Consider the following 27079-nt stretch of genomic DNA (forward strand, 5'->3'; position numbering starts at 1 on the left):
GATATGCATATTACATAGTAATTTATGAACTTTACTGATTAATATATTAGATGTATGGTTTTACAAAGCATTTAGTTTTAGTAATACGTACAATATCAAAACAGGAAAAAGAAAAAAACTAGCTATATGCATTCAAAAGATCAATTGGGAGGAAGATATATCATCAAGATCATCATCATCCAATGACAAAAACATCTCATCAAGGTATGACATCTCACTTCCATCTTCGTCACTGTAACTGAAGCTCTGAGCGTTGCCCTTATTTTCTTCAACTTTACATACGACCCATTTACTACAATCATATATATCAACACAATTAAATTCCGAGCATAATTTACTAAACAATCAAACTTATTAGATAAGACAATTCACTTACCACTTTCTTGTTTTCTTTCGTTTTATAGTAGTGTGATGAAAGATGGTATTCTTGCATCAGCCAATTTGTTTTCATCCCAAACGGAGCTTCCCCCATGAAGAATCCATGGAGTTTCTTTACCCCTATCTTCTTCCCTGAACCAGAACTGAAGATTGGCTGCTCAAAGTCCAGTTGTTTCCAATACCCTTTTTCCAGCAGTACTCGATTCTCCATCGTTTGGCCGAAGAAGAAGTACCGTTTTTCACTCAACAACGCCTTCCCTATTCAACCAACAAACCCATTTCATCACTTAGGAAAAAACGTTCACCATAAAATAACAATCGTAATCAAGGATTTAAATAACCGTATGATATCAAAATAGCAGCAATTATATGAAAAAGTAAAGTCTTAAATAGTTATCGTACAATCGTAATACCTGTAATGATTGTGAAAACGTGACGGTAACTAAGATTTAAATCCCTGATCGTAACAATAATATGAGAATGAGAGAAAAGCTTACCATCTAATTCCCAGGGATGAAGCAGATAAATATCAAGCTCGGGAATGATGTTGGGGTAGCAAGGCAACAGCGAGGACTTGGGGTAGAGAAAGTGAAGAACAAGTTCTTCGTCGGTAGGGCAAAACCGGAAGCCTAGAGGGAGCTGGTTGACCATCAGGCAGCCGTCTTCCATTTCCTTGGCTGTTAACAGCAATTAATCTATACGAAGATTAAGCGGAACAAGTGGATACTAATTCCCGAATATTTATAAAGCTGGAAATGGATGACGATGATTTAGGAGTTGAATCGATAAAAGGCGGCTGTAAAAGAAAAAGGAATATATATATATATATATATGTTGTGGGATGGACTCCGAAAGAAATGGATAACATTGTAGGATTACTGGTTTTTTAAGGAACACATGTGAGATTTCTTTAGTTGGTATTTGAATATTAGAATATTTATGCTTCATCTACAAGTTGTTTTCATCACTAGAATATTATACATTATTATTTTCTGGTGTAGGTTTTTTTAATATGATTCATTATATTATAAAATACAATTTAATAGTTAAAATTTCAAATCAAATAATTCAAAAATATAAATATAAATAAATATCACTATTAATACTAATATAATAATAGAAATACATTGACAAATGATTTTATCAAAAATATTTGTAATGATTAAACAAATTTTAAGTCTTTGAAAACTCGTTACATGATGAAATCACCACTTATCCTTTTGGATTAGATATGATCAACCTTTAAGATTGGTTTGCGTTTAACACCATTTATAAGAATAAATCAAATCAAATAATATATATTTTAAATAATATATAACATAATATTACATTATCATAATCATATTTCTAAAAATAATCTAACGTTCCATGAATCAATCATACTACTCTTAGTTTATTTTAAAACTACCGTTTTCTTGGACATAATATCTTGGTTAAATTAGGAAAATATTATGAAGATGGAGAAATATTGATACCCTAAAATTATTTAATAATTTATTATATTTTTTATTGTAATGGCCAAAGTCATCTACAGAAAGATGATATCTCAGTCTAAGTTTGCAGGAGTCAGACAGATGGTTTGAGATTGAAGTTTTGAATGAGTGGACATGCATGTGTCTTGAATATATTGCATGCAAAAGTTCCTAAGTTCTCAAGTCAACATTTATCCTTTTTCTTTTAAGTTGGAATATCAAAGAGTGGGCACTCTAAATTAAAAGAGGAAAGGGTAGAAGTTGGTGTTGGCTGATTATCGAGACCTACAAAAGGTCGAAGGTGACTGCTCACTAGGGCACATTCTCATTACCCTTAAAATAACAACACGTACATGTTTTCTAAAAGCCAAAAGATAAAGGAAAACACTTGGTACAATTACCTCTTTTTTGCTGTCACTCTTGTTTCTTTAGAGTTTGTTAAGAGAATTGTAGAAGTAGGACTCAAATCATTAGATACTTCCTACCTGTTTTTTTTTTTCTCATATGGGCTAAGCACCGACTTATTTTCAACATCTTATTTATCTATTCATTATTCTTAATTTCATATTTTAAAACAATATTATGATTAAAATTAAAAATTATTTAATTATAAGAAAATCGATCAATGTTATCATAATAAATCTAAATTATTTCATTCAAGGTCGAAATAGTGTTTTGACTGCTGAATTATGTCAAAATAGCTGCTCCACCTACAGTGTTGTTGTCAGCGTACTTCTTATGGAATTTCAATAAAACTATGCCTAACAAGAAAAGATAAACATTATCTTAAATACCTAATCGTAAATAAATAAATCTCAAATTTCTATAAATAGTTGAGATGGAGATGGCCTAAGTCTTTAGTAAAAGGATATGCGAAGTCTTTGAATTTTTGAAAAAATAATATAATTCTCATATTAATTTCAATATGATTCTCTCACTCAAAAAAGAATTTAATATTTCTTTGATAAACATTTTTCGTCATTAACCAATATTAATATAAGTCCTTCACCATTAGGATGTTTTAAGTCAATCATAAGTTTCAGTAAAATTCATCTCTATGATTCTTTTCTTTTCTTTCAACAATTGTCCAGCCAACTAGAAACCGATTATCTTCGTCTCTTCCAAAAACCACATGCAATGTTCCTTTCGTAATAGATTTGATAAAATATCTACGTCAGTAGGAATTAACGGAGTTGTTAGTTAATGACAAAAACGTTGGTCAATGGACCACATTGAGTTCTTTTTTTGAGTTGAAGGGCCACAATGAGAGGGAAAAAAATACTAAGAGCTACATTGATTTTTTTTTTAAGTATAGAGATTTCGCATACCCTTTTACCTATTTTTTTCAAAAATTACTTTGTAATAGATTTTTATAATATTCAAATAAAATTTGAGTATGGGTGTTTTATTGAGGGAGTTGATCATGAGTTGAGCAATACTCGATTCGTGCTCGCTTAAAAATTTGTTGTTTGATTCGTGCTTGCACAAAATTTTTTTTGCTCAACTTGAATTGTTGCTCGTTAAACTAAATAAAGTTCTGCTCAACCCCTGTTCATTAAAGAAACATATTACTCGTAAATTATATGTTTCTCTCATTGGAATTTATGAAGGCTTAGAATTACGGTAGCGGAGTAGTGTTGTTTTAGTTTAGGTTTTAACACATTTGACTTTATTACTTCTCGTTGTTTGCTACCGTTGAATTTTGTGTATCATTTACTTCAAGTTTTGCTCTTTTTAAATATTAGTCGGGTCTTACGTTTCTGTTTATATGCAGAGATTTTTATGCAGGGATTTATTTGCAGGGATTACTTCACATTTCAGACGCATATATGTAGATTGCATATGAAGACTGTTCAACTATTTATTTATTTATTTATTTATACATGCATGGCATTTCTATCTTTACTTTTAGTTTTTCTAACTGTCGGAGGTCTTCCACGGAAGTTGCTCTCAACCTGGTATTGGGGGCAGCCTACTACCCTACCTCCCCCTTACCCCATTACATATGAGAATAGGGTTTTGTTGTTGCTGTTGTTGTTGTAATCCAAAAAAAAATCAAAAGAGTATATAAAACGATTTTAAAGTCTAAAATCTAATGTAACAATAAAAAAATAAATGAAACTAATGTATTACAACTAAAGTAACAATCTACAAATGATGAGTATTAATTAGTAATTTAGCATTTTTCTTATTATCTAATAATTAATTAGATTTTTAATGAAATATTTTTAAGGTAAATATTAAAAATTATAAAAAAATTAACTAATTACTCACGAACTCATCGAATCAAATTGATCTTGCTCGATTTAACTCGTTAAGTTATCAAATTAAACTCGAATTCAAGTTGAATCAACCTAAATCTAACATTTATAAAGCTTTAATTTAAACAACCCATGAGCTACTTAACTCATTAAATACCCCTAGATATCACAAATAGTAAAATAAATTTGTTTTACATAATTGATTCTCATTTATTTTGTCTTCAGCCGAGGAAATGATTTATCATTCCAACAAAAAGTGGGAAAAGTTGGATTGCATAGTGAATCATCCCGAACAAAACATAGAAACAAAGAGAAACAAACAAATTTGATGTAAGAAAGAAAAGAAAAAAACAGTAGCAGTTGCTGCAATCAAACATCTTTATCTCAAACCTGCCACGATTGCGATCTACAAAAGTTGGCAAATTACAATCTGACATATGTAATAAAGAGTGGGCAGTGGGTTATGGAGCGACCAACACGAAAGCTTTGAGAAATCAATTAACACACACATGTTTGTTTTTGTTCATCATTGCCATTGCTTACTTATCCAACCCCCCATTTTTTTTAAAAAAAGAATTTTTTGTTGTTTGCTTTCATCCTTTATTCTTTCTTCGTGTCGAGCTTTGAATGTTTGATCCTGAGTTGTTTTATTTCTTTGTCTGCAAGAATGGTCCTTTTGGAGTGCATTCATTTTCACACTTGGAAAACGTTTAGATGACCAGCTTTCTTCTTCGCTTGTCCTTTTGCTTTATGAGTAACTAGGTTAGACGTCGAATATGCACTGCCGACTTTGCTAATATTTTGATCCCATCTGTCTTGAAAGGTGAAAGGTGAAAAGTGAGGGACTGATGGTGGGAACTGGAAAGACAGCATGACCACAGTGTCATGCATGCGTAATGGGTTTCTTTTTCACCACTACGCAACTCAATTATGGGTCGGATGATTTCACTTTAAGCTGAGTCACAGTGATTTCGTCTACGTGTTATAAACTCCTAACTGCAACATTTTCCAATTTCGATCTGGACATTCACACCCTTTCAAAATTATTATTGAAAACAATAAACTTATTTTAAGAAAAAAATTTGTTTTGGATGATACTGACAATTGGCTTACGCAAAGATGTTTAATGAAGTACCTAAGCTGTATTAATCCCACAATGAAAAAGCACGAATAGTCTATAGATAAACAGGTGTATTGTACATCCTACCAGACAGACGATTCTTAAGACGAGACAAATGGTAGAGTAGCCCTTAATTACGGAATTCCACATAATACGCTCAGTCAATCCGACACTAAATGGGATTGACACTGTAGCTGCATTAAAGTTGTATTTTTTATTTGGGTAGTCTCTGTTGACATCAATACTGATGTTTAGTGTCCGTTTACTTTAAAGGGGGAAAATGAACTTTGTAAAATAAATTATACTTTTAGAAAATATTTCTTTGAAATCATTTTACAGTATTTAAATAATATTGTGTAATTCATTTTTTATTGGTTGATTTTTTTAAAAAGTTCTTTATTATAAATAGGGGTGAACGTTTGATAGAGCCGAGTAAAAAAATTTCGAGTTATTCGATATGACGAGTCCTATTTTATAACTCAGATTTGATTTGAAATTTTTTTTAGTCGAGTCGGTTTTATAAAATTCGAGTCGAGTCAAATTTTTTGAGTTTCTATTTAACTTTAATTATAAATATTTATAATATTATGAAATTATTTAATTTTAATGTCAATGATATTTTATAATCATATACAATACATATATACATTTTCTGTATTTTTTTCATATGTGATTTACATATACAAGTCGAGGGACTCAACTTAAACACCGACTTAAACTTAAAAATCAATCTACTAATTACTAAAACTTTCGAGTTATTCGAGTTGTATTTTACAACTCGATTTTGAATTTGAAATTTTTCGAATCGAGTGGAGCAAAAAATCGATTTTTTTAGTCGAGTCGAGTTTTGCTCACCCCTAATTATAAACATCAATATAAATAATATCATTTATTAACAAAAATAATAATAATATTTTTAAAATATTAGAATAATTTATTTAATATCATTAATGTATTGAAATATTATATCTACAATTTTATAAATAAAAGTATTAAGATTATTATATTGTATTAAAATAAAATTATTATAAAATTATAAATTATATTAATTATTTATTAAATAAGAATAACATATTATAATTATTTATTAAAATATTAAAATTATAATATTAAACTAAGAATATTATATTTTATGTATTCAATAACGTTATTTTTATGAAATTAATAAATAATACTGATTTAATTAATAATTTATTCTATATCAATAAAATAAAAGTATGGTATCATATATTATAATATAATATAACATTATTAAAATTATCCAATAAATAAAATTAATAATTAATATTTTTATTAAAGTGATACTAAAATAATATATTAATATTAAATATATAAAATATTAATGTTTTGAGTGTTTATGATTTGAATTGAAAAGTTCATGCAAAGGAAATTCAATTGGTAAGGAAAATGGATTACACTGACTATGCCAATCAAATATTAGAAAATGAAAAATATTTTTCGAAAAGCTAATTAAAAGAAACAGACATACGGTTAAATTTGTCTCATAACAATGTATAAAATAGATACTGATGTTAAATATAGTCATTTTTGTCTAGGTTTTTGACTGTTGGTATAGAGTTTTCAAACCTATAAAAAGGGGATTTCGGTTCCTAGCAACGGGTTTTAACCCATGGAATGCATAATTCTATAATATCGTTCATACACGATCATGTTGCTCAAATGCAATTATAATTCAGTTGTAAGACGCACGGTATGTACAATTCTATAATGTTGTTCATACACATTGCACAATATGCTAATGCTATGCTTCATGATCATATCGCCAAGTGAAAGAAACAACGTTTTTAACGGATGACCCAACTTCCATCAGTATGTGATGGATGATTTCAATGTTACCTAATTCGCCCTCATCCCACGAATCTAGTTTCAATTCATTCCTTTTAATTAGAGGTTCGTTTAAGGAACCCATGCTGGAACGATTAAACACACCAAAACACTCAGCAAAGTAAAAACAAACAAAGTTAATAATGAGGGAAGAGAGAGAGACATCTTGATTCTAATACCACTCAGCATAGCTTTCTATTCTATTTACTGATAAAAGGTAGGTTCAATTCAATGGTTCCCCTAGATATATCTACGGCTCCTAATACGAAAATAAACAATAGATATAAAAGCCTAATTACCAATTCAGAAATAGCAGGGAAAAAGAATATTGCAAAACCCCATATCCAGACTTTATTTAATTTGCACTACAAACTTCCCATACTTGAGCAGTTCAGCTATTCCAAATGATAGAAAAGCTTCAACATTCAGCTTGTGGTATAGAGTGAATCAAAAGGCTGGGTTTGATATGAATTAAGAACAGATAATACTTTGTAATCATCTTAACTTAAAAAATATTGTTTGAGGAAAAATAATTATCAAAATTTTAGGATTAAAATTTATAAATACTCAACTTTTAAAAAAAATCCATCCAAATATATTTTATATACCTTTTTTTAAAAAATAATACATTGTTTTAATATTCAAACTTATTTTTATAATTCAAATTGATGCTTGTATTTTTTCCCCCCAAATGAATACCTAAATGTAAGTTTGCCCGCACTTTTTTATTTTATTTTAGCCACAAACATTTTGGGATCAACATAAATATACTTTTTAGAAAGTATTTATGTTTTTCCTTGTGCGGTGACTCTCATCTTTCATTCAAAAATATCATCGAAGTTGGATGAACGAAAATAAGTTGCGCATGCCTCTAGATTTCTATGGATTGAATTACTGACGTTTCCCACACGTCCACCAAAATCTTATCCAATGTACTAACAAATTTCATGTTGACTCCTACGCATAAGATTTCTTTCAGTAAACTACATCAGAGTTTTTCAATTAATACTGAATTTTGTTACTAGTTTTGTTCTACAAGAGATAAAAATTTTGGCAATAATGACTTTGTTTGACACAACCTCACCACACAAATTTATTTATTTATGATTATAGTATCCTCTAAAGACTATATAAATAAAATTATTTTTCGGTGGTAGATCCAACAAGAATACTTTCATTTCTTCTCCTAAAGTTTCTTATTTCCCTCTTCTCTAAGTAAGATTAGGATTAGATTTAGAATTTGTTAAAAAAAAAGAGAAAGATATACCTTTGAACCCATCAAATCTTGGGTTTAAGAAGTTGCGCATGTGATATGTGTTCTTTGTCAGTGGTTAACAAAACTTCTAAACAAATAATACATTGTAATAACTCTATACTATTAAAAAAAGATGCATCTTTCACAATTAATGGTATGTTTTATGATGCGCATTCAATTTATGTGCTAAAAAAGAGAAAGGTGTGTTTTACAAAATACGTTATTTTTAGATTTTATTATTATAATTTTATTTTAGATCATTGGTTTATGATTTTAGGGTTAAACGATTTTAGTGATTTTCTGTAACACCCCCAACCCGTACCCGACCCGAATACGAATCCGAGGTGTCACATTTGACTTTTCAAAACTTGACTCTTATAAAAATCTAAACTTTCATTAAAATAAAATTTGTTAATTTACATATGTTGGACCAAATAATACAAAATCGATCAGAGCATGTGTAATTCACAACTTGTTTACATGCCAACACATTTAATACAACAAAATACATACTTTGCAAATTACTTCTGATCTGAACTGCTGGTGGAGTTATGTTGTCCCTGCAACTCCTAATTTTGATCCTTCTGCTTCTTGGTACCTACGTGTAAACCACTTACACGATAAGTCACAAACTTAGCGAGGCAGAATAGAATATGTAACCATGAATTTATAAAACATGCATTACTATAAATCAATCGTGACATTGCAATTTACATGTATCTACTAAACTATAACATATATGATTATGATATGCACATATGAAACTTAACTTCTTATAAGGGTTTCCATTCAATTTATCTTTAGATGCCCATGTACGTTATTGAGAACAGGAGGTACGTGAGTACACTGAGGTTGTGCACTAATGCTGTCACCACAGCTCGAATAAATTCCCACTAGGGGCACTTAAAATTTGTCCCGAAGGACCACTTATAACCCTCGACTCTTGGCATGCCAATTATACCTACAACTCTCATATTATATAGCATGGGCTTAAATATGGATATATTTCACATTTTCATATCTCTTTTATCACTTTTCATATAAACACATCATTCACTTCACATGTACACATATGATCACTTTTCTTATTACACATACTTGGATTTGTTCTCTTATGATTGCATACATTACATATTCTATCATATTAAAGTACTTAAGAGTTATGTAAGTACTCATTATAATCATAACATATGCATGTATATGAAAAAGGAAATCATGAAATCCAATATAAGAAATAGACTTATCACAAGTCTTATCTCCATTGAACTATATCTATAATATGGACTCACCTTAGCCTCACTTGATTCGAATCGATTCTAAAACTTTATCTCTCTCTCAATCGTTTCTAATTCTTCAAAACCTGATTTTCCTTGATAGACAGAAGTATCACTACCTGATGAATAAGTATCGACACCCACATCCCATATTTTCCTTTTTAAGTCAGAAAATTAATCCATATCAACTTAAATTCTTCATGTTTCATTCCCTTTCATACTCTTAACTCAAATACACATGCTTAAACCCATTTGTACTCATTTATCACATTTTTACCTTCAAAGTTCTATCCTCTACATGGAATTCAAGAATCATAATTCTAATTCCAATTCTAACACTTCATACTTCTTAATTAGGTTGATGACAAGTCAATTCCAGTTTCAAACTTTATTTACTAATCCTCTTCCAAGATTTCACTTATTCCCCTCTTATCTTTAATCCTTCCTAACTTCCTTATCTTTTGATTTTAAGATGACTTAAGCTTTCCTTAAGCTTAAGTATCATATAATGATCAAAACCCATGCTTAACTTTGACTAATAATCAACTAACAAGAAAACTCACATTTGATGCTACCACCGTACCAACCTCCATCTCATATGAACAACATTAGCATAGACGTAATGTACACACATGAAGTAATTGATATGCATTATTTAAGAATAGTTGTTATTGAATCCTATGTCGGTGATGGTGAATCACGTTTTAGAATTATGTTTTTAATAAAACAATTTATGACATTAATGGTAAAAGAGAATATTACTATTTTTAGAGGTTATGAGTTCGAGTAGTTGTATCTATAGAGTGTGTGTTGTCAATTGATTAAGAAATTTTTATGCATATACTATCTTGTAATTACCCCAGACTATTAAAACATAAAACAACTTGCAATGAAAACATTAAAAAACTACAACATATGTCACTCATTGCAGAATCAAAAAGGTTAATGATGTCAAATATGTACGTGATTTTACGAAGCACAACTACGGTTGCAGTTGAATGATATGTAAATAGTAGTAGTAGAAGAAGAAATACAACAGTCCTCGTACATGATATACTGGAGGGATGAGTTGGGATCAAAGTATCCCTTAAGGTAAATGTAACATTTCCGCTACATCATTTGTTATGCAAAAGCATGGCATGTGATACAAAAGAGGATTGCAAAATTGTATAGAGAGTGGGATAAATTTTATAACGAGCTACCATTTCGAATTATGATTATGGAGAAATAAATCATTAATTCAAATTGAAAATTGACCATGTTTATGATAATGATCGCATGATTAATGATTGTTGTTAATTCTACCATATGTTTTGAATATTTTTGTAATGTGTTAATGCATTTCAATTGTACAAGTCAATAGTCCAAGCTTATAACATCTAAATGTACAAAAAATGTATATACATATATAGTTAGTCATAGTTGCACAACCATTTCGATTGTATTTTCTAGTGTTGAAAAGAAAGATACAAACTTCCAAGAATTTTTCCTCACAAATTTACATGACCATGTTATCAAATGAGGTAATATTTTCCTAATATATGATCGAGGAATTAGGATTATGAAAACAATCAAGCAAATGAGTGTCATATGACAAGCTCAACATACGCACCATCGGTTTTGTGTCCAACTTATTACATCAAATTATCTTACAAATTTTAAAAAGAATGATGAATGCCAACTAGTTTTATGTATGGGTACATATCATTCTTTTTAATTTAACACAATACAACATAGTCATATTATTTTTTTTATAACTAAGTATTCATGATTACTTAAGGTGCGAGTTACTTTTTTAACACCTTAATCTATTTCGATCAGAAATTCAAAATATTTGAATATTACACGAAACCATTAAATTGGCTAACAATCTTTTTAAAAAAATAATAACATTATAAATCCTCAATCCTCATGAAAATCATAACATAACCATAAGTTTAAAACATAAATTCTTATAGTTTACAAAATGGGGCTCCAAACAATACACCTCAAAATACAAGAGTTTATCAAAACAGAGATCACGACTCAAATACACATAAGGTCTATGAAAATACATGCTCACTAAGATATTCGATACATACTCTGAAAATCGATCAAGTCTGAAATCTATTGTCTGATGATGAGTCTCTCGAACTGGCACCTAAGAACCTACGCATGAAAATAAATTTCGAACGTTGAGGTCACAAACTTAGTGTCACACAAATATCACTATTATATTACATGCATTCACCAATTGAGCATGCTATAGGTATAGTCATGAACAATAGTGCACCAAACACACAACACGGGTAAGCATCAAGGTGTAGTACAGGGCCACACAACTTCACAAAACTTAAACTCCTCTTGGCTTACCAAGGGTACTCTGGGTAAGACCTGGGTCACATAGCATCATCTTCTTACGACCAAATGGCACTCATTTCCAAGTACCTTGGATGAGATTTGGGTCATGTAACACCTACATCTTGCTTAACTAACCTACTCCTCTAGAGTACTTGGGACACGTTTGGGTCATTAAGCATCATAGTGACATCCAACTAGTGTGAAAAGTGCCCTGACACTTAGTTAGGTATATTAAGATATTTTTCAACACTAGACAATCTTTGTATATAAGTAACTCTAGTGTGTTCATCGTATCCCGAGTTTCAAATAATGACATAAGTCTTATAGAATCTTACCTCATAATATTCTTAAGCTTATCAAACAATAGTTAATTCTTCCACTTGCAAGCTTTTATTTAGAGGATTCCTCAATTCTAACCCTTTTCTAGGTCCCTTGTTTGAAACAAGGCTTCTAGTCTTTTTATTTATGCTAATATCGATACTCAACCTTATAGTATTGTTCTCTTATGTTATCGATAATGTAACACCCCAAATACTAAGCTAGTAGTTTTTGGATTAACCGAGAAATATGTGGACCTCATGAAGTTTATAATTAGAGTCGTTGAGCCAAGTTGGGCTTAATTGGATTTGGAATTGAGCCCAAAAGGGTTATAAAAAGGGGGATTTTAAATATGATGCAAAATGTGAATGACTAAAAGTGTAATTTTCCCATTTAATCCTCCTTCATCTTCTTCTCTCCATTTTCCTCTTTCTCATTTCCTTCTTCTTCTTCCTCCTCTCCATGTGTCATAGTTGAAGGTGAGTCTTTGAGCCCTTTTATATTTATTCTAAGCTTCATTTTCATCCTCAATCCCTCCAGCAAACTTGTTTTAATGATTCAAAGTCTTGGGTTCTTTATTTGTAAGAAAAAGTCGGGATTTGTCATCCAATCACTAGAGGAGAGTGTTTGGTTGTTCCATACGGCAAAATAGGGTTTTAACGGTATTTTTAGCGGCGTTTTGAGAGAAAACGTTGCTAATTTTTATACATATCGAGGCGTTTATTAAAAAAACCACAAATGACAAATTTTGCAATGTTTTTAAGCAAGACGCTGCTATAGATTGATATATGATGGTCTTTTTTAGGAAAGCTACTATAAATGCGTACTTTAGTGGCGTTTATCAAATAAACACCACATTAGGGATCCAATATAGTTTTGTATGCGATTGTACAATACTTTAGTACCGTTTTGTAAAAAAAAAACGTCGCAATTATTCATTACTTTAATTGCTTAGACTTTAGGGTTTCCTCTATTCGTTCCCTTCATTCCTTCTCTGTTTCTCATTTATATCTATTCCTTCTCACCGCTAAGAGCCGCTGTTTTTACCACGTTCAACCTCCGATGTCCATATCCTTTCAACGATTGAAGCTCCACATATCCTATTTTGAGGGAACTCTGATCTCTCTCGTCTGATTTCCTACTATTCCCCAAATCCCGTAATCCTTTTTTTTCTTCACGTAAGGATCGATTTCATTAATCCTTTATTTATTTGTATTCATCCCTTGAATTCTCTTTTGTCAAAACCTTTTATTGGGGTTTTTAAAATTTAATGTATGGATGATGTTTTCTTATTTCCATTTTTCTTTTTCTTGATCTTTATTCAGTTTTTGTATTCTTTTGGAATTTTTTTTAGTTTGTTAAATTGCCCATGAAAAGATTATTACATCCTGTCGTCTTCTTTCTTCTTGAATAAAAAAATTAAAAAAAAGTTCAATTTAAAACAATATTCCAAGTGTTTTCTTAATATTATAGCTTTGTCTCAATGGAGAAAATTAAACAAATGTTCTGCAGGAGATATATGCCATCAGATGGAGTTCTATTGGACTTCGGATAAACAATCCTAACCGCCTGTTAATTCTTGCTAGGTAAAATTTAGGAATAATTGAAAATTTTCAGTTTGTATTTTTTGGTAGATTATGATTTGTGTGCACACCTTTCATATCTTCATTGTTAGGTCTAATATTTGATGCCATTAGGTTAACCAACTTGACTCAGCAATCTCGAAAAAGATAGCCAAGCTACTCGTTGTGCCTTTCGACTGTAAGCATTTTGATTCTTCAATTTTTACTAAGTTTTCAATTCCTTTGTGGTGATTGTTTTTCCTTTAGCTGGATTTTGCTTAGAACAAATTCTGATAATTAGGACTTTAGTGTGTGAAAATCTAGAATTGTTTATACTATCTTACTAATACTTGGGTGTGAGTATCAGATTCGATTATACGTCACAACTCGATTATAGTTAGATTTTCATAAGTATTTTCGTGTATGTGAGCGGAATTTGACTATGTGTCACAGTTCGGTTATAATTAGAAATATAAAAGAAAAGTTGGATCCACTGGGTCAAATGGTCGATAGTCTGTAAAAAGAAAGATTTTGGGGGTTTGGGTATTTCCGATTTAAATTTGAGGAATAGGGCTCTTTTGGGAAAATGGGTGTGTAAGTTTAGTAGTGAGGAGTCTTGGTGGAAGAGGTTGGTTTGTTGCAAGTATAAGTTAGAAGATCTATTGCGATGGACAATTATACATCCTCCCTTGCGTCTTGGCTATGGAAAGGAGTCATAAACAACTATCGGTCGAATGATGCTTTTGGATTGTATTTTCGTAATCATCTTATGTTACAAGTGGGGAAGGGAGAGTCCATTTTGTTTTGGCATGATGGTTATGTAATACACCTTTGAAGTCTAAATATCCTAGGTTGTTCGCTTTGTCAGTTAAAAGGATGGGGTAATTGCGAACTACGGGAGTTTTAGCAATGGGAGGTGGGTTTGGGACATTCAATTGAGAAGGAATTTGATGGAGAGTGAGTTTGTTTTATGGTATGAATAGATTCTTCTGCTGGACAATGTTCGTCTTGATTCGAAGGTGGATGATTGCTACACTTGGAAGGGTAACAGGGAAGGTATTTATTCGGTTAAATCTTGTACTAATTTAATCTCTACCTTGTCCACTCCGGAGCTGTGTTGGTATATAAGTTTGTTTGGGCCGGTTTAATGCCTCCAAAAGTAGAGGTGTTTATTTTGCAGGTTCTCCACCAGAAGTTGGCAGTAAAAACTTCCTTATTGAGGCGGGGTGTTCGAGGTATTGAGGATTCTATCTACTCGGTTTGTGGTGAGGATACAGAGTCGGTGAGCCACTTGTTTTTTGCTTGTAATGTTGTTTGGGGGATTTGGGTGAGGTTTCTTCCAGAAGTTTTATGTTTTTCTGGTTGGATTTAGTTCCGGATTCGAAAATTTGGAAATTTGTTTCGGGTGTTGTTTTGTGGACTGTGTGGAAATGCAGAAATGATATTGTGTTCGAGAAGGGTAGGTTGGATATATTTAAGTATTTTCTCTGGTTAGGTATAGGGTGGCTTCATGGTTCTTGGCTAAGTATTCAAATATTTATATCCCTCTGGACTGCCTAGTAGGAGACTTAACTTTGGTTGATCAACATCGTATTCCTTCGAGGTCTGTATTGACTGAGTCTAGGTGGTGTCCCCCCCCCCCCCCGGGTTTCTTTAAACTTAATGTTGATGGGGTTGTTAATTTTGACTGGAGATGCAGTGGTATTGGTGGTGTGCTTAGAGATGCTGATAGTAAAAGGTTGGAATTTTTCTCAAGTTCGACTGAACCAGGCCCCCCGATCCTTGCTGAGTTAAAAGCAATTCATGCTGGGTTAGATTTGTTTTTGAAATCGGCATGGAGGGATAAAGGAAGTCTAATTCTAGAGAGAGATTCCTACAATGCATTAAAGTGGATTTCCAATCCGGAGACGTGCCCGGATCTTAATGTTCATTTGGTTAGAGTTATAGCTAAGTTAGTTATGGAGTTCAATGTTATTACTAGGCTTGTTAACAGATGTAATGGGGAAGCTGATCGGTTAGCTAAATCAGGCATAGGATACTAGAAGGTTTTGTGTTTTGTTTGTATTTGGTGGTTGCCTTTCGGGTTGGTTTAAAGAGCTTTTCTGTTGTATTTTATGTTCTGAACTGGTTGTATCTTTTTTTTAGTAATAAATCTTTGGGCACTCTTTTCCTCCTTATGATCATTGAGTTTTTAGGAGCATGATTGTTAAGAAGGGGGGTTTTAATGAGGCCCTATTCCTATTAAAAAATAAAAGAAAGTTGTTTCCCAATTGTCAAGTATCTAAAACACCACGAATTACATTGTTCTTGAATTAACATAAAACTTTGCCTAAATAGTCAAGTTCTATCTGTTTAAAAGAAAAGATTTATTTGTTGGGTCAACTAGGAGTCATTGCTGGCTGAGCAAAAAAAGAAAAGGAAAAAAATCATTGCTTTTTAACTCCTGTTAAACAGTAACTTCAAGCTAGATTAATGACCATTGTTAATCTAGAATGGTAAAATGCGGGTGGGATATTGTAAAATTTATAATCCGATTGTTTAACTTAGTTGGAATAGTTTCACTTGCATTTTTTCAAACTTGTACCATTTTTCTTAGTAGATTTCCATGTATTTTGTTCGCTTCTGCTCTTCCCCAGACATTGTACATTTGTTTTTCCAAGGCATCTCTGACTTATTTGATTGAGTCATGCCAGATTAAATGTGATTTCATTTCTAACCTTTTGTTGATTATTGGAATAAATGTTATTATATGATTATTTTTATGCTAAATTGATTGAAGTCGTTAAAAATATATGAAGCTTGTCTTTTTAGCTCACTGTGTTGGAATGACTAATTAGTTTGAGATTTTCCATTCACGAATATAGACAGATTAGTTTAAAATTTTTGGTATCTTTGATGAATTCCGTGTTAAAGATGAATCGCCGTGTCACAGTTTATATTGACGCTGAACTGATTTTCTTGTTGCAGATAGAGTCCTTATCAGTTGCTTTCCGTGGACATGATCTTGTTGTTGATTCAACATTGGAACTTAACTATGGCAGGTATTATAACCTTAGTATAATCTTGTTTGAGACTTTTATCTCATGAGACCACTTTCAGTTTCATATCATTTTTTTTCAGGCGCTATGGTTTTCCTGGATTGAACGAATGTGGGAAATCCACACTGTTGACTGCAATAGGATTGCGTGAACTTCCAATTCTGGATTGACACAGTTCAACATTATACTCACAAATTATACAACTTTGTTGATTTTTTTAACAATGTTGAACTATATTACATTTCATTTTAATGTTTTTAAATTTTTGATTTATTTATTTTGTTAAATATTTCTACTTAATTCGTGTCGTAATTAAATTTTAAATTTATTGTTATTGGATAATGCTACATCATATTAAATTTGATTAAATTCATAGTTTTTAGAATCGGACCGGTTAGCGAACCGGTCATGCTACCGGTTCACTGGTTCAACCGGTCGAACCGGTCCGACCGGTCGGAAGAACCGGACGACGTCATAATTATTTAAAAATTAAATAAAAATACTAAAAATATTTAATAAAAAATAATTTTTTATATCACAAGTCATATTCAAAGCAAGTCATAACATATATAAGTTAAAAATCATAAAATCAAGTGAAACAAAATGATTCAAATTAACTACAACATAATATTTAAGGTAAAATATTAAATAATAAATATAATTATATAACTATAATTAAAAAATAAATTTGGGGTTAAAAAATTATAACAAAATGATATTGTTTGATTTAATTTTTTTTAGAAACAATCCCACATGGCTAAGAAATATAGAAGAGCATCCCAAAAGTCTAAAGAGAAAATATGATAACAAAACAATCTCACATTGCTAAGAAACATAGAAGCGCATCACAACTAATTTCTATAAATAATAGAGGTAATTTGACATTCAAAATCATAGAGCATTTTGGTGAGCATTGAGTGAACTATTCTTTCACTTCAATCAAGCTCGAATTTTAGGCTTGAATCGAGCTTCTAAATTTTTTTTGAGTTCAAGCCTTTTTGAGTTCAAGTTTCAATATTATATTTCGAGTTTGAGTTGAACTTGATAATTTTTAGCTTGTGAGTTTGAGTTGAGTTGAGCTTACTTTTAAAGTTTTCAAGTTCGAGTTGAGCTCAGCAATACTCGAGTTCGACTTGGCTAGTTTAACAAACGACGTTATTTGGTTTAATTTTTTTTTTAAAAACAAATTTCTTGGTTTTTCTCGGTTTTTTCCGGTTTTCAGCCGGCCCGGTTCGAACGGTTCAACTTGGCTAGTTTAACAAACGACGTTATTTGGTTTAATTTTTTTTTTAAAAACAAATTTCCTGGTTTTTCTCGGTTTTTTCCGGTTTTCAGCCGGCCCGGTTCGAACGGTTCAACGGTTCTGGCCGGTTCACTAATAGCGGTTCAACCGGTTTAGATTGAACCGGAATAAGCAACGGTTCCCGGTTGAACCGGCCAGTCCGGTCCGGTTTTCAAAACAGAGATTAAATTTGAACAGAGCAAAGAACAAAAATTTTCAAATCAATTTTTTAGCGGCGTTTGTAAAAAATGCCACTATAGGACAAACTCTTGCGGTGTTTGGGGTAGAAATGCCACTAAAGATGTACACAATTTCGGTGTTTGTCAAGAAAAATGTCACTATATACATAGTTAATAACAGCATTTTCCGTCAAATACGCCACTAAACATCTCAACATATAGTGATATTTGATAGGAAAAATGCCACTAAAGATAAGGTTATTTATGGTGCTAGACAGAAAACGCCGCTATATATCATGACAATTAGCGGTGTTTGACATAAAAAAACGTTGCTATATATATCAACCTTTTGCGGTATTTATTACTCACAAACGTCGTGACATGTTACGACGTTGGTTTTAGTGGCGCTTTTTCTAGTGTCGGGAGTGTTTTTAGTGGCACCTAAAAACATTGTTATAAGCTTAAAAAACGCCGCGAAAGACATGTTTTGTTGTAGTGGTTAAAGGAGTTTCATTTTAGGATTCTAACATTAATGTAGTGTATTTCTAATCCTTTGTGGTGTTAAGGTTGTCATAATCATGAAGTTTTGTTGAGATTTGGGGTTTTTAAGCATTTTTGGGGTTTTATGAATATCATGATTAGATGACGAAATTGATGTAAAGAAAGTGTTTTCATGCCACTTTAAGGCCTTAAGTAACTTCATAAAGCTTTAACACATTATCAGAAACCAAACTAAGACCTTTTGGGTGATTTTGGGTGTTTCTCGAGCTTAAATAAGACATTTCTAGGTTCGAGTATTGATATTGGATGAACAATATCAATATTGGATGAACTGGGTCGATACTGGATGATCTGGGTTGATTTAGGGCATTTTATAAGGGGAATATCGATATTGTTACCCTGGTATCGATATTGAAGGTAACAGTATCGATACTATAGGGTAAATTTTGCAATCTAGTAGTTGTTTTTGCTACTGATACTCAAAGGGGTATCGATACTTGACCTAGGATATCGATACTGCAAGTAGAGTATCAATACTACCCATATTGAATGGTTATATTTGACCTCGTTAAGGCTAGTAAGATTCAATGATAATCCAAAATGGTAGAACTTAGTCCGTGAAAACGTAAATGGCTAAAGAGGCCTGAAAACACTAATAAGAGTGGGTTACAACCGAAGTAACCATATTAAGTGTAATATTTCTGAGTTTCTTCAATAAAAAACGTATTGAGTAATTGTGAATGAATGATCATTTCAAAAGATGTGTCAACGAGTGAGATGATGAACGACGTGACTAGAGTGATAGTAAAATACGAGTACTACCTGGATACTTATAATCAAAGATGTGTAAGTTACCTTACCAGTTCAAGGGAGAACTAATGGGAAGTATGATAGGAAGTATGATGGGAAAGACTAAGGAGTCGTTATCAATGAACTATACCCGAAGAGAGTGTTGGGTTAGTTATAATATACCAAGTGGATAGCAATGGTTATGAATTGCCCTAAGGGCATAAAACACTAAAATACTAATAAGCTCTTAAATAACGTTCTAGGATAGAAAACGAACGAGATAGTAGTGAGTGAGGGAAAGATCTCACCTATTTGTGTTGTAACTGATAATAATGACAAGATAATCATGTGATAATAATGTAATGATAATGATAAATGTGTCATAATCATAAGAATCTTGTGAGGTAAGATTCCATAAGATTAGCCTTTGTATGACGCTCGAAACAGAAAGGATACATGAGTTACTATAGTAGTATGACGATCGTCTTGTGTGTGCAAAATATATGGATATACACAAATCAGTGCTTGGGCACTTTATATGCTAGTTGGATGTCGTGTCGATGTTAAGTGACTCGATCATATCCCGAGTACTCTAGAGAAGTAGACTAGCTTGGTGAGGTGCCAATGTTGTGTGACCCAGACCTAGCCTGAGGTAATGGAGAGGTACCGATGTTGTGTGTCTCGGACCCAGCCTGAGGTAATAGGGAGATATTGATGTTGTAGTTTCCTTAGTAAGTAAATAGGGGTGTGAGTTCCGTGATGCATTGTGACCCCGAGCTAAACCATGATGTTTACTTATTGTTGTATGATTGTACCTAGTGTCCTTGAAATGCTGGGAACTATCATTATGTTTTGCATGATGATGCATTATAAGATGATACTGGGTTAGAGACTTAACATATGTTTATTCATGGCGAGGCCCTTAGCTGAGACTAAGGGAAGCGTGAGACTTACACTAGAGGTGTAGGACTGTTGAACCTTAAGTAGGTAGCACTTGATTAAGATCATGCATGTACCTACTCCTTATTTCCATGTCTTCTAGCATACTTATGTTTATGAGATTCTTATGCTACTCTAGATTAGTAATTATACTATTGTGCTTTGTAAGCTTAGCGTTTGGATGTTTTCGTTCGCAAGTTAGTATATTGAGTTATTTGAGGAGCACCGTCGTAGCAATATTTCCTCACAGAGTATTGGTTGATTACTTGTTGTGGGCATGTGTATTCATAGGACCCTTACTTATGTACCATGAGTTGTAAACTTTGAGTTGTATTAACTGATCTAATATGTGTCATGGAGCTCCGATTTATAAAAATGATTTTATTACTATTATTGATGTTTTTTATAAATATATTGTCCCTTTAAATGAAAAAATGATTAGCCACTTCGGTGGTTTCGTGTGACATTTAAATCCTTCGAAATTTGGGTCAGATCGGATTAGGGTGTTACAGGTAATGCCCCGAGTATTAGTACCAAATTTACATTCGATGTTTTAAAAATTAACCTAGTATTGATACCCTACCTAGAGTATCGATATTTCTCCCTTGTGATATCGATACCCCTCTAGTACCGATACTGAATTTGGCTACTGAAATTTAAAATCAACCTCAGGTGTCGATATTATACCTTAGGTATCGATACTTGAAGCATAATATTGATACCCTTTTAATAGAGTATCAATACTACTTTACCAAAACCCCTAATTTTGACCCTTTATATGAACAATATTAGTATTGTTCTTCCAGTACCAATACTCCAAATCCAGAAAACTCTGTTTTTCCATGAAAAGTTATCTCATTTTTTTACCCAAAACCCTCTTAAAGCCCTTAAATGTTAATTAAAACTTATGTAAGTTCAATGGGGTCATAATAGGTCATTTTTATGCACGAACAACATAAAAAACACTCACCCCTTATATGAACACATATGCACTCATAATGCCTCATACACTTATACAAGCAAGGAAGCTACACATGATGATCTGCAAGCATTATAGAAGGGTCATAAGTGAGTTACCTTAAATGCTTTTCTTTACCCTTGCTATTAGAGCCTTCACCCAACTTTTTCACTAATCATAAGTAAAGAAAATGAATTATTAACTCATTTAAAGTCTTCGGAAAAGTGAAAAACGTGATTTTCAAACATTAAGAATGAACTATAACTACTCTTAGGCTTTAAACCTCAAAATCCTTCTAAAAAAAACCCCACTTTGGCCACCATGGCCAAACCATGAGGTTGAGAGCCTAATGGAGAGCTTTAAGGGTGGAGATTGCTCCTCTTATCTTTCCAAATTTGGATTAAAGGTGTTGGCTTACAAAGTTCTTACATTTACCCTTTCCACACTTGAGAGAAGAAGATGGAGAGAAGATAGAAAGACGACAATAAAGGTTAGAAAAAAATAAATGAACGATGTCTAGCTTTCTCTATTTTCTCTGCTCGTTTACATCACCATTCTTAATTTATTTTCATTCTTTACAAGACTTTAAGGGATAATTACTTTCCCGATCCTTCATATTTTAAACCCATTTAAAAAATATTCTTTATACACTCATGAGGGCCCAAGCCAAGCCCAAACAACCTCAATAAAGACCCAAAGCTTCTTGGTGAACACTTGGGCTTACTTACAACCCACATGAGTCAACTCAAAACTACTAGTTTGGAAGTTGGGACATTACGCTATCTGGACGGTTTGAGGAGAAGCTTAAAGAGTTGAAAACAAAAAGCTCTCAAGGTTGTGACTATATAGCCAAAATCAAAAAAGAAATGTGGACAAAGACATATGATGGGGCAATGATATAGTAATTTGACCACCAATTTAATAGAGATTATCAATTTATCTTTAAAAAAGACACGTTATTTGCTCATAAATGTCATCGTGAAAGCAACATATTATCACTTAGATAATCTATTTGCACATCTAAAGAAATAAGCCCTTGTTTGGATGAATAATGAGCATATTATCAACCTTAAAATTTAAGACAAGCATAGACAAACTAGTAGTCACCTCAAACTCGATGTTGATTTTAAGTTTTTCGTGTACCAATCAAAATTTTTATGTTACATAGATGTTGTAACATGTGGGAGGTATCTTGTCAAACTCAATTTGAGTGAATTTGAACACAAGTAATGTGATTATCGCTTCTTTCAAACATTCAAATATCCATGCCACACGCTATAGTTGAATGTTTATATGTCAAAATAGATTACATAGCATACATGGACGATGTATTCCATCTTTCTCATGTCTAAGATATATGATTATGAGCACCTTATGATAAAAAATGAAAGAGAATGAAATCAAGTGTAAACTTGGTCTATAATTCTACAAGATCCTTCATTTTTAAGTGGATCTTCTGATCGTCTGAAACCATCTTAGATCAGTACCAATATGAATATTAGAGAGAAGATTAAACAACGTAAACAATGTGGATACTACTAAAACTCATCCCACAATTCTTATCATTATTCATTAATTCTTATCATTTATAATTTTACACAATTCTTTTCATTTTAATTCTTTCATAGCATTTTGTATCTTCATATACAAATATTTCATTATATTTAAACAACAAAAATTATTTAAAAATTAAACCATAAATTTGGAATCATCACTATCTAATACAATTAAACACTATGAATACTCATACCCTAAAAACTCTAAAATAAAACTTTAAACTATCATTCAAAACGCTTAATTTAAAGACCCTAAAATTACATAATTCTAAACTATCTAAATTGAAAGCAAAAAATGACAAAACTCATGAAAAGCATGTTTTATTTTCTAATAAATTATGTTACGTAAGATAAAGGCATATCATATAAAATGTACTTTTTAAAAAGTATATTTTATAAAATGTACTTTCATCTTACGTGACACAAAATAATATTGCATGTATAAATAATCTCTAAAATATACTATAATCATGAATAAAACAAAGTATATTCGATAAATAAAGCCATTTATAATCATTTTAGAAGTTTTTAATATATATTTATGTCATATCCTTGACTTTTGTCAATGAATAAAGAGTCAACGTCCGAAGCCAAAGCACCAAATGGTGGAATTACATATTTCCTCTAGAAGATGTGACATTTGAGATCAACGTCCCATCCTAGACGGCACTGACTTAGGGCCCCTCTAAGTCCATTATAGAAAATTTATGCGTTTAAATTCTTTAAGACGTACCCAACTCTGTATTTATGGCTATTTCTATCTCTATATTTTAATTTCATCATTTATGGTCATATGCTCTTTTAAACAAGAATTCAACTCAGCCTTTCTTATTAGTTCCATCAAGTAATTTCATATGACTTATTTCTTTATACATGTGATGTTATAATAAATACATCTTGACATTTTTGTACAGTCTCACACACACACGCAGATTTTAAAAAATGCATTCAAAGTGTATCCTCACAACTTATTTCAACTTAACTTTTAATGATATTAGTCCTTAAATTTAAATTACATTCAATAAAAAAAGTCTAAGAAACTAATTTAAGTCTCTTTTAAAGGTAAGGTCTATTCAGGTTTTGTCCAGAACTGCAAGTATGAAAGCTGATAATTTCTTATTAAAGATGTTTTTCCCAAGTTGTTTTAGTTTCAAGAAGAAATCAACGGCTGAAAATAGCTCCAGGGTCTCCCCGAGTCCGTCGTGTGATGGATTCGAGAAGCCGGTCGATAAGAAATGGTGGATTAAAAGGATTTTCATCCGAAGGAATCATAGAAACCAAGAAGATAGCAGGAACAACAGTAGAACAAGCAGGTAGTTTTGTTCTCTTTTTCCAAAATTTATCTATATATATATTTATATATACGCATATATGACTGTTAATCATGGTGCAGGGATGCAAAAAGAAGTTCCTTGCCTGGTTGCTGGCGATTCTTGGTATCCAAGAAAAGATAGCAAAGGGAAGAAGAAGCAAACAATTAGACAGTTTGTGTAGCCTAAAATCATATCTAATAAAACAGAATTCATTGAATTGCTTTTTACTATTTTTTTTCTTCTAATTGATATTTTAGTTTATTACATTATGATTCTTCAAATACATTGTTATCTAAGAATCAAATGTATCAAAAGAATGTTAGCAAAAGGCTAGCATATGCCTAGAGCTGTGCGCTGAGGAGTTCGTTCCAGGTGTCTGGAATACCAGGCACGCACCAGTGTCAGCAGTCATTGGCTTTTTTACCGTAATGTGAAATGTGAGCCTCGTCACTGAGATCGGATAGAGCGGTTATATCCAAAATCTTCACCCTGGTGCCCTCAACAGAAGCTGCAACGATCTTGTCTATTGATTCCTCTTGTAGGACTTCACTCCCTCTAGTCATTGGAACAGTGTTATCGCAGGTACCACCGCTGTTCCAGTCGCCTTTAAAAAAGTGCCTTGGCGATGTTGTTCTGAAGAAAACTTGTACGTTTGGATTTGATACCATCTTAGAATCAAGCCATGTTACTATATTTTTCACTTTAAAGATCCTGGTGTTCTCGTTGTTGAGATTTCTGTCTCGGACTGGCGCCCCGTTCACGTACATCACCTCTTTATCCATGTTCATCATATGTTTGCTCCAATGGTGAGCTGTATTAAGGACTAAGACATTGAGTCGGTCGATGTTTTCATGAATGAAAGCAGGCTGATAATCCAAATGCATGGTATAAAGGGTATCTGGATCGGTGGCATTAATAGGCTCTCGGTCGCACAGCCTTTCTGACCAAGAATGCAGGATTGCGGTATTTGTACTCCGAAATCGATAAGCCCTGCCATGATGATGGATACCTCAATTGCGTAAGAACTGAAGGAAACCTTATTTGTCTGCAACATCTTCAACATCGGAGCTGTCTTGTCCCCCTTTGAGCATGCACATCATGGATTGAAATTGTTCTCCACTCAATGAATCTCCTATAAAGGCAATTATTGTCTTTCATCCTGTTATATACAATATGATATTATTCTTTAGACAACTCTACCATTCACTAAGATAAAAACACTTGCAATGGAATTCTCTTAGATTTTATTCTATATATAAGTTCGCATTAAACTCCTCACCTTTCCAAGAAATGGGAGAACTCAAACTCTGGCATTTTACAATCTACGGACTGCCATCGATAACCTTCGTAGGAGAAATCTGTTCGATTCGTGAGTCTGCATGCCCAATTTCTTTGTATGTACTTGCACTGAACAGGATATAAAGGTGGCCCGCTGTCAGCTACCCATCAACCCTTTGCATAATTACGGACTGCACATATGGATATAAACATAATAAAATTGGCTTCTCTGAGATAATGCATCCTTTAGTTATATTACAAGAACTTGCATAGCATTTGCATATGTACCTTTCGTTGCCATCGAGGCCGTACTATTTTTGGAGTTACCATCTGTTAACTCGGTTTCAGAATCATCAACATCTGCCTCAGGCTCTTTCCTTTCTTCTTCCTGAAGTGTTTGAGACTTTTCTCCATCAGTATTCATCTCAGCAGGCTCCAAAGACTCTGTGGAGTTATTCAGGTCGGGATGAAAGCATGCTGGGGTAGGTGAAATGCGAACCTGTGGTTACCGGCTGTAGTATACATATAGATACTGAAATTTAACAACTTAAAATCATTGCAGTTAAGTTGAACAAACCTGGAGGTGGAAGGAGAGTGTCAGAGCGATGTTGAGTCGGTATATATGTATAAGTCAAAGGATTTCTTTCCCAATCCAAAAGAAAAAGAGTCATCAAAACCAGAGTAAGCAGAGCAAGAGAGAGATGTTTTCCTGTAATTCTGAAAGCACCTTCATTCATATCCATTTCTGCACTGCAAAAATTAACAAATTCATTATGATGAATCAGATCCTCGGTACCAGAAACTTAAACAACAGTCAACATTGCACTATGGTCACTGTTTTTGCGATTTTGATCCTCTCGACTGGCGATATTCATCTTCGGTATGTTGAATGCATGTAGGAAAGGTTAACAAGGAGAAGAAATCATGGCATATGGAGAAATGTTAAAAGAGGAAACAAGGATGAACCTAGTTAGTAGGAAGTGCCTCCTCTGCTCTCCTTTTGTGTTGGATATATTGTATATCTCAATTCCACATAAAGATGTAGAGATATATATTATGAATAAGCTTCAAATACATGAAGATTCTTTTGAAATAAGTTTGTGTAGCATTTTTATGTTGAAAAAGTAATGAAAAGAGATATTCAGAATTTAATTCTTAATTAATATATTTTTATGTAATATATAAATGTGATTTCTTAATTGATGTCGACATTTGTCAAGATTACTTCTGATTCATAATGATAAAATTAATAATATGAAAGCCCCATAGGCTTATTTTGACACACGATTCAAATTAAAATACAAAATGTAATATCAATAACGAAATCTAATACATGTGAAAATCTCTTTGACACAGTTTTAGAGTGGAAACCAAAACCTGGAGCAAAAGGAACTCACTTGTGGTTAAGGTAATACATGTAC

At 32.4% G+C, this 27079-nt stretch overlaps 1 protein-coding gene, 1 long non-coding RNA gene and 1 pseudogene across 2 annotated transcripts; 1 reads left to right on the forward strand and 2 right to left on the reverse strand.

Annotated features, from left to right (window-relative positions):
* Nucleotides 1-70: 70 nt before the first annotated feature.
* On the reverse strand, nt 71-24842 carry LOC120146487 (NAC domain-containing protein 104-like). The gene is made up of 5 exons (XM_039160026.1): nt 24832-24842; nt 20257-20261; nt 876-1055; nt 378-636; nt 71-301 (listed from the first exon to the last, which is right to left on the reverse strand). The coding sequence occupies exons 3-5, from the start codon at nt 1045-1047 to the stop codon at nt 133-135; spliced, it is 600 nt and encodes a 199-aa protein (XP_039015957.1). The 5' UTR covers nt 1048-1055; nt 20257-20261; nt 24832-24842; the 3' UTR covers nt 71-132.
* On the forward strand, nt 13237-17045 carry LOC120146488. Its single transcript, XR_005518229.1, has 5 exons — nt 13237-13441; nt 13776-13849; nt 13961-14024; nt 16793-16866; nt 16946-17045. It is a non-coding gene; the product is annotated as an uncharacterized LOC120146488 (long non-coding RNA).
* Nucleotides 24552-26401, reverse strand: LOC120146486 (annotated as a pseudogene).
* Nucleotides 26402-27079: the final 678 nt, after the last annotated feature.

The sequence above is a fragment of the Hibiscus syriacus genome, unplaced genomic scaffold (genome assembly GCF_006381635.1).
Source record: "Hibiscus syriacus cultivar Baekdansim isolate YM2019G1 unplaced genomic scaffold, ASM638163v2 tig00110927_pilon, whole genome shotgun sequence".
Classification (NCBI taxonomy): domain Eukaryota; kingdom Viridiplantae; phylum Streptophyta; class Magnoliopsida; order Malvales; family Malvaceae; genus Hibiscus; species Hibiscus syriacus.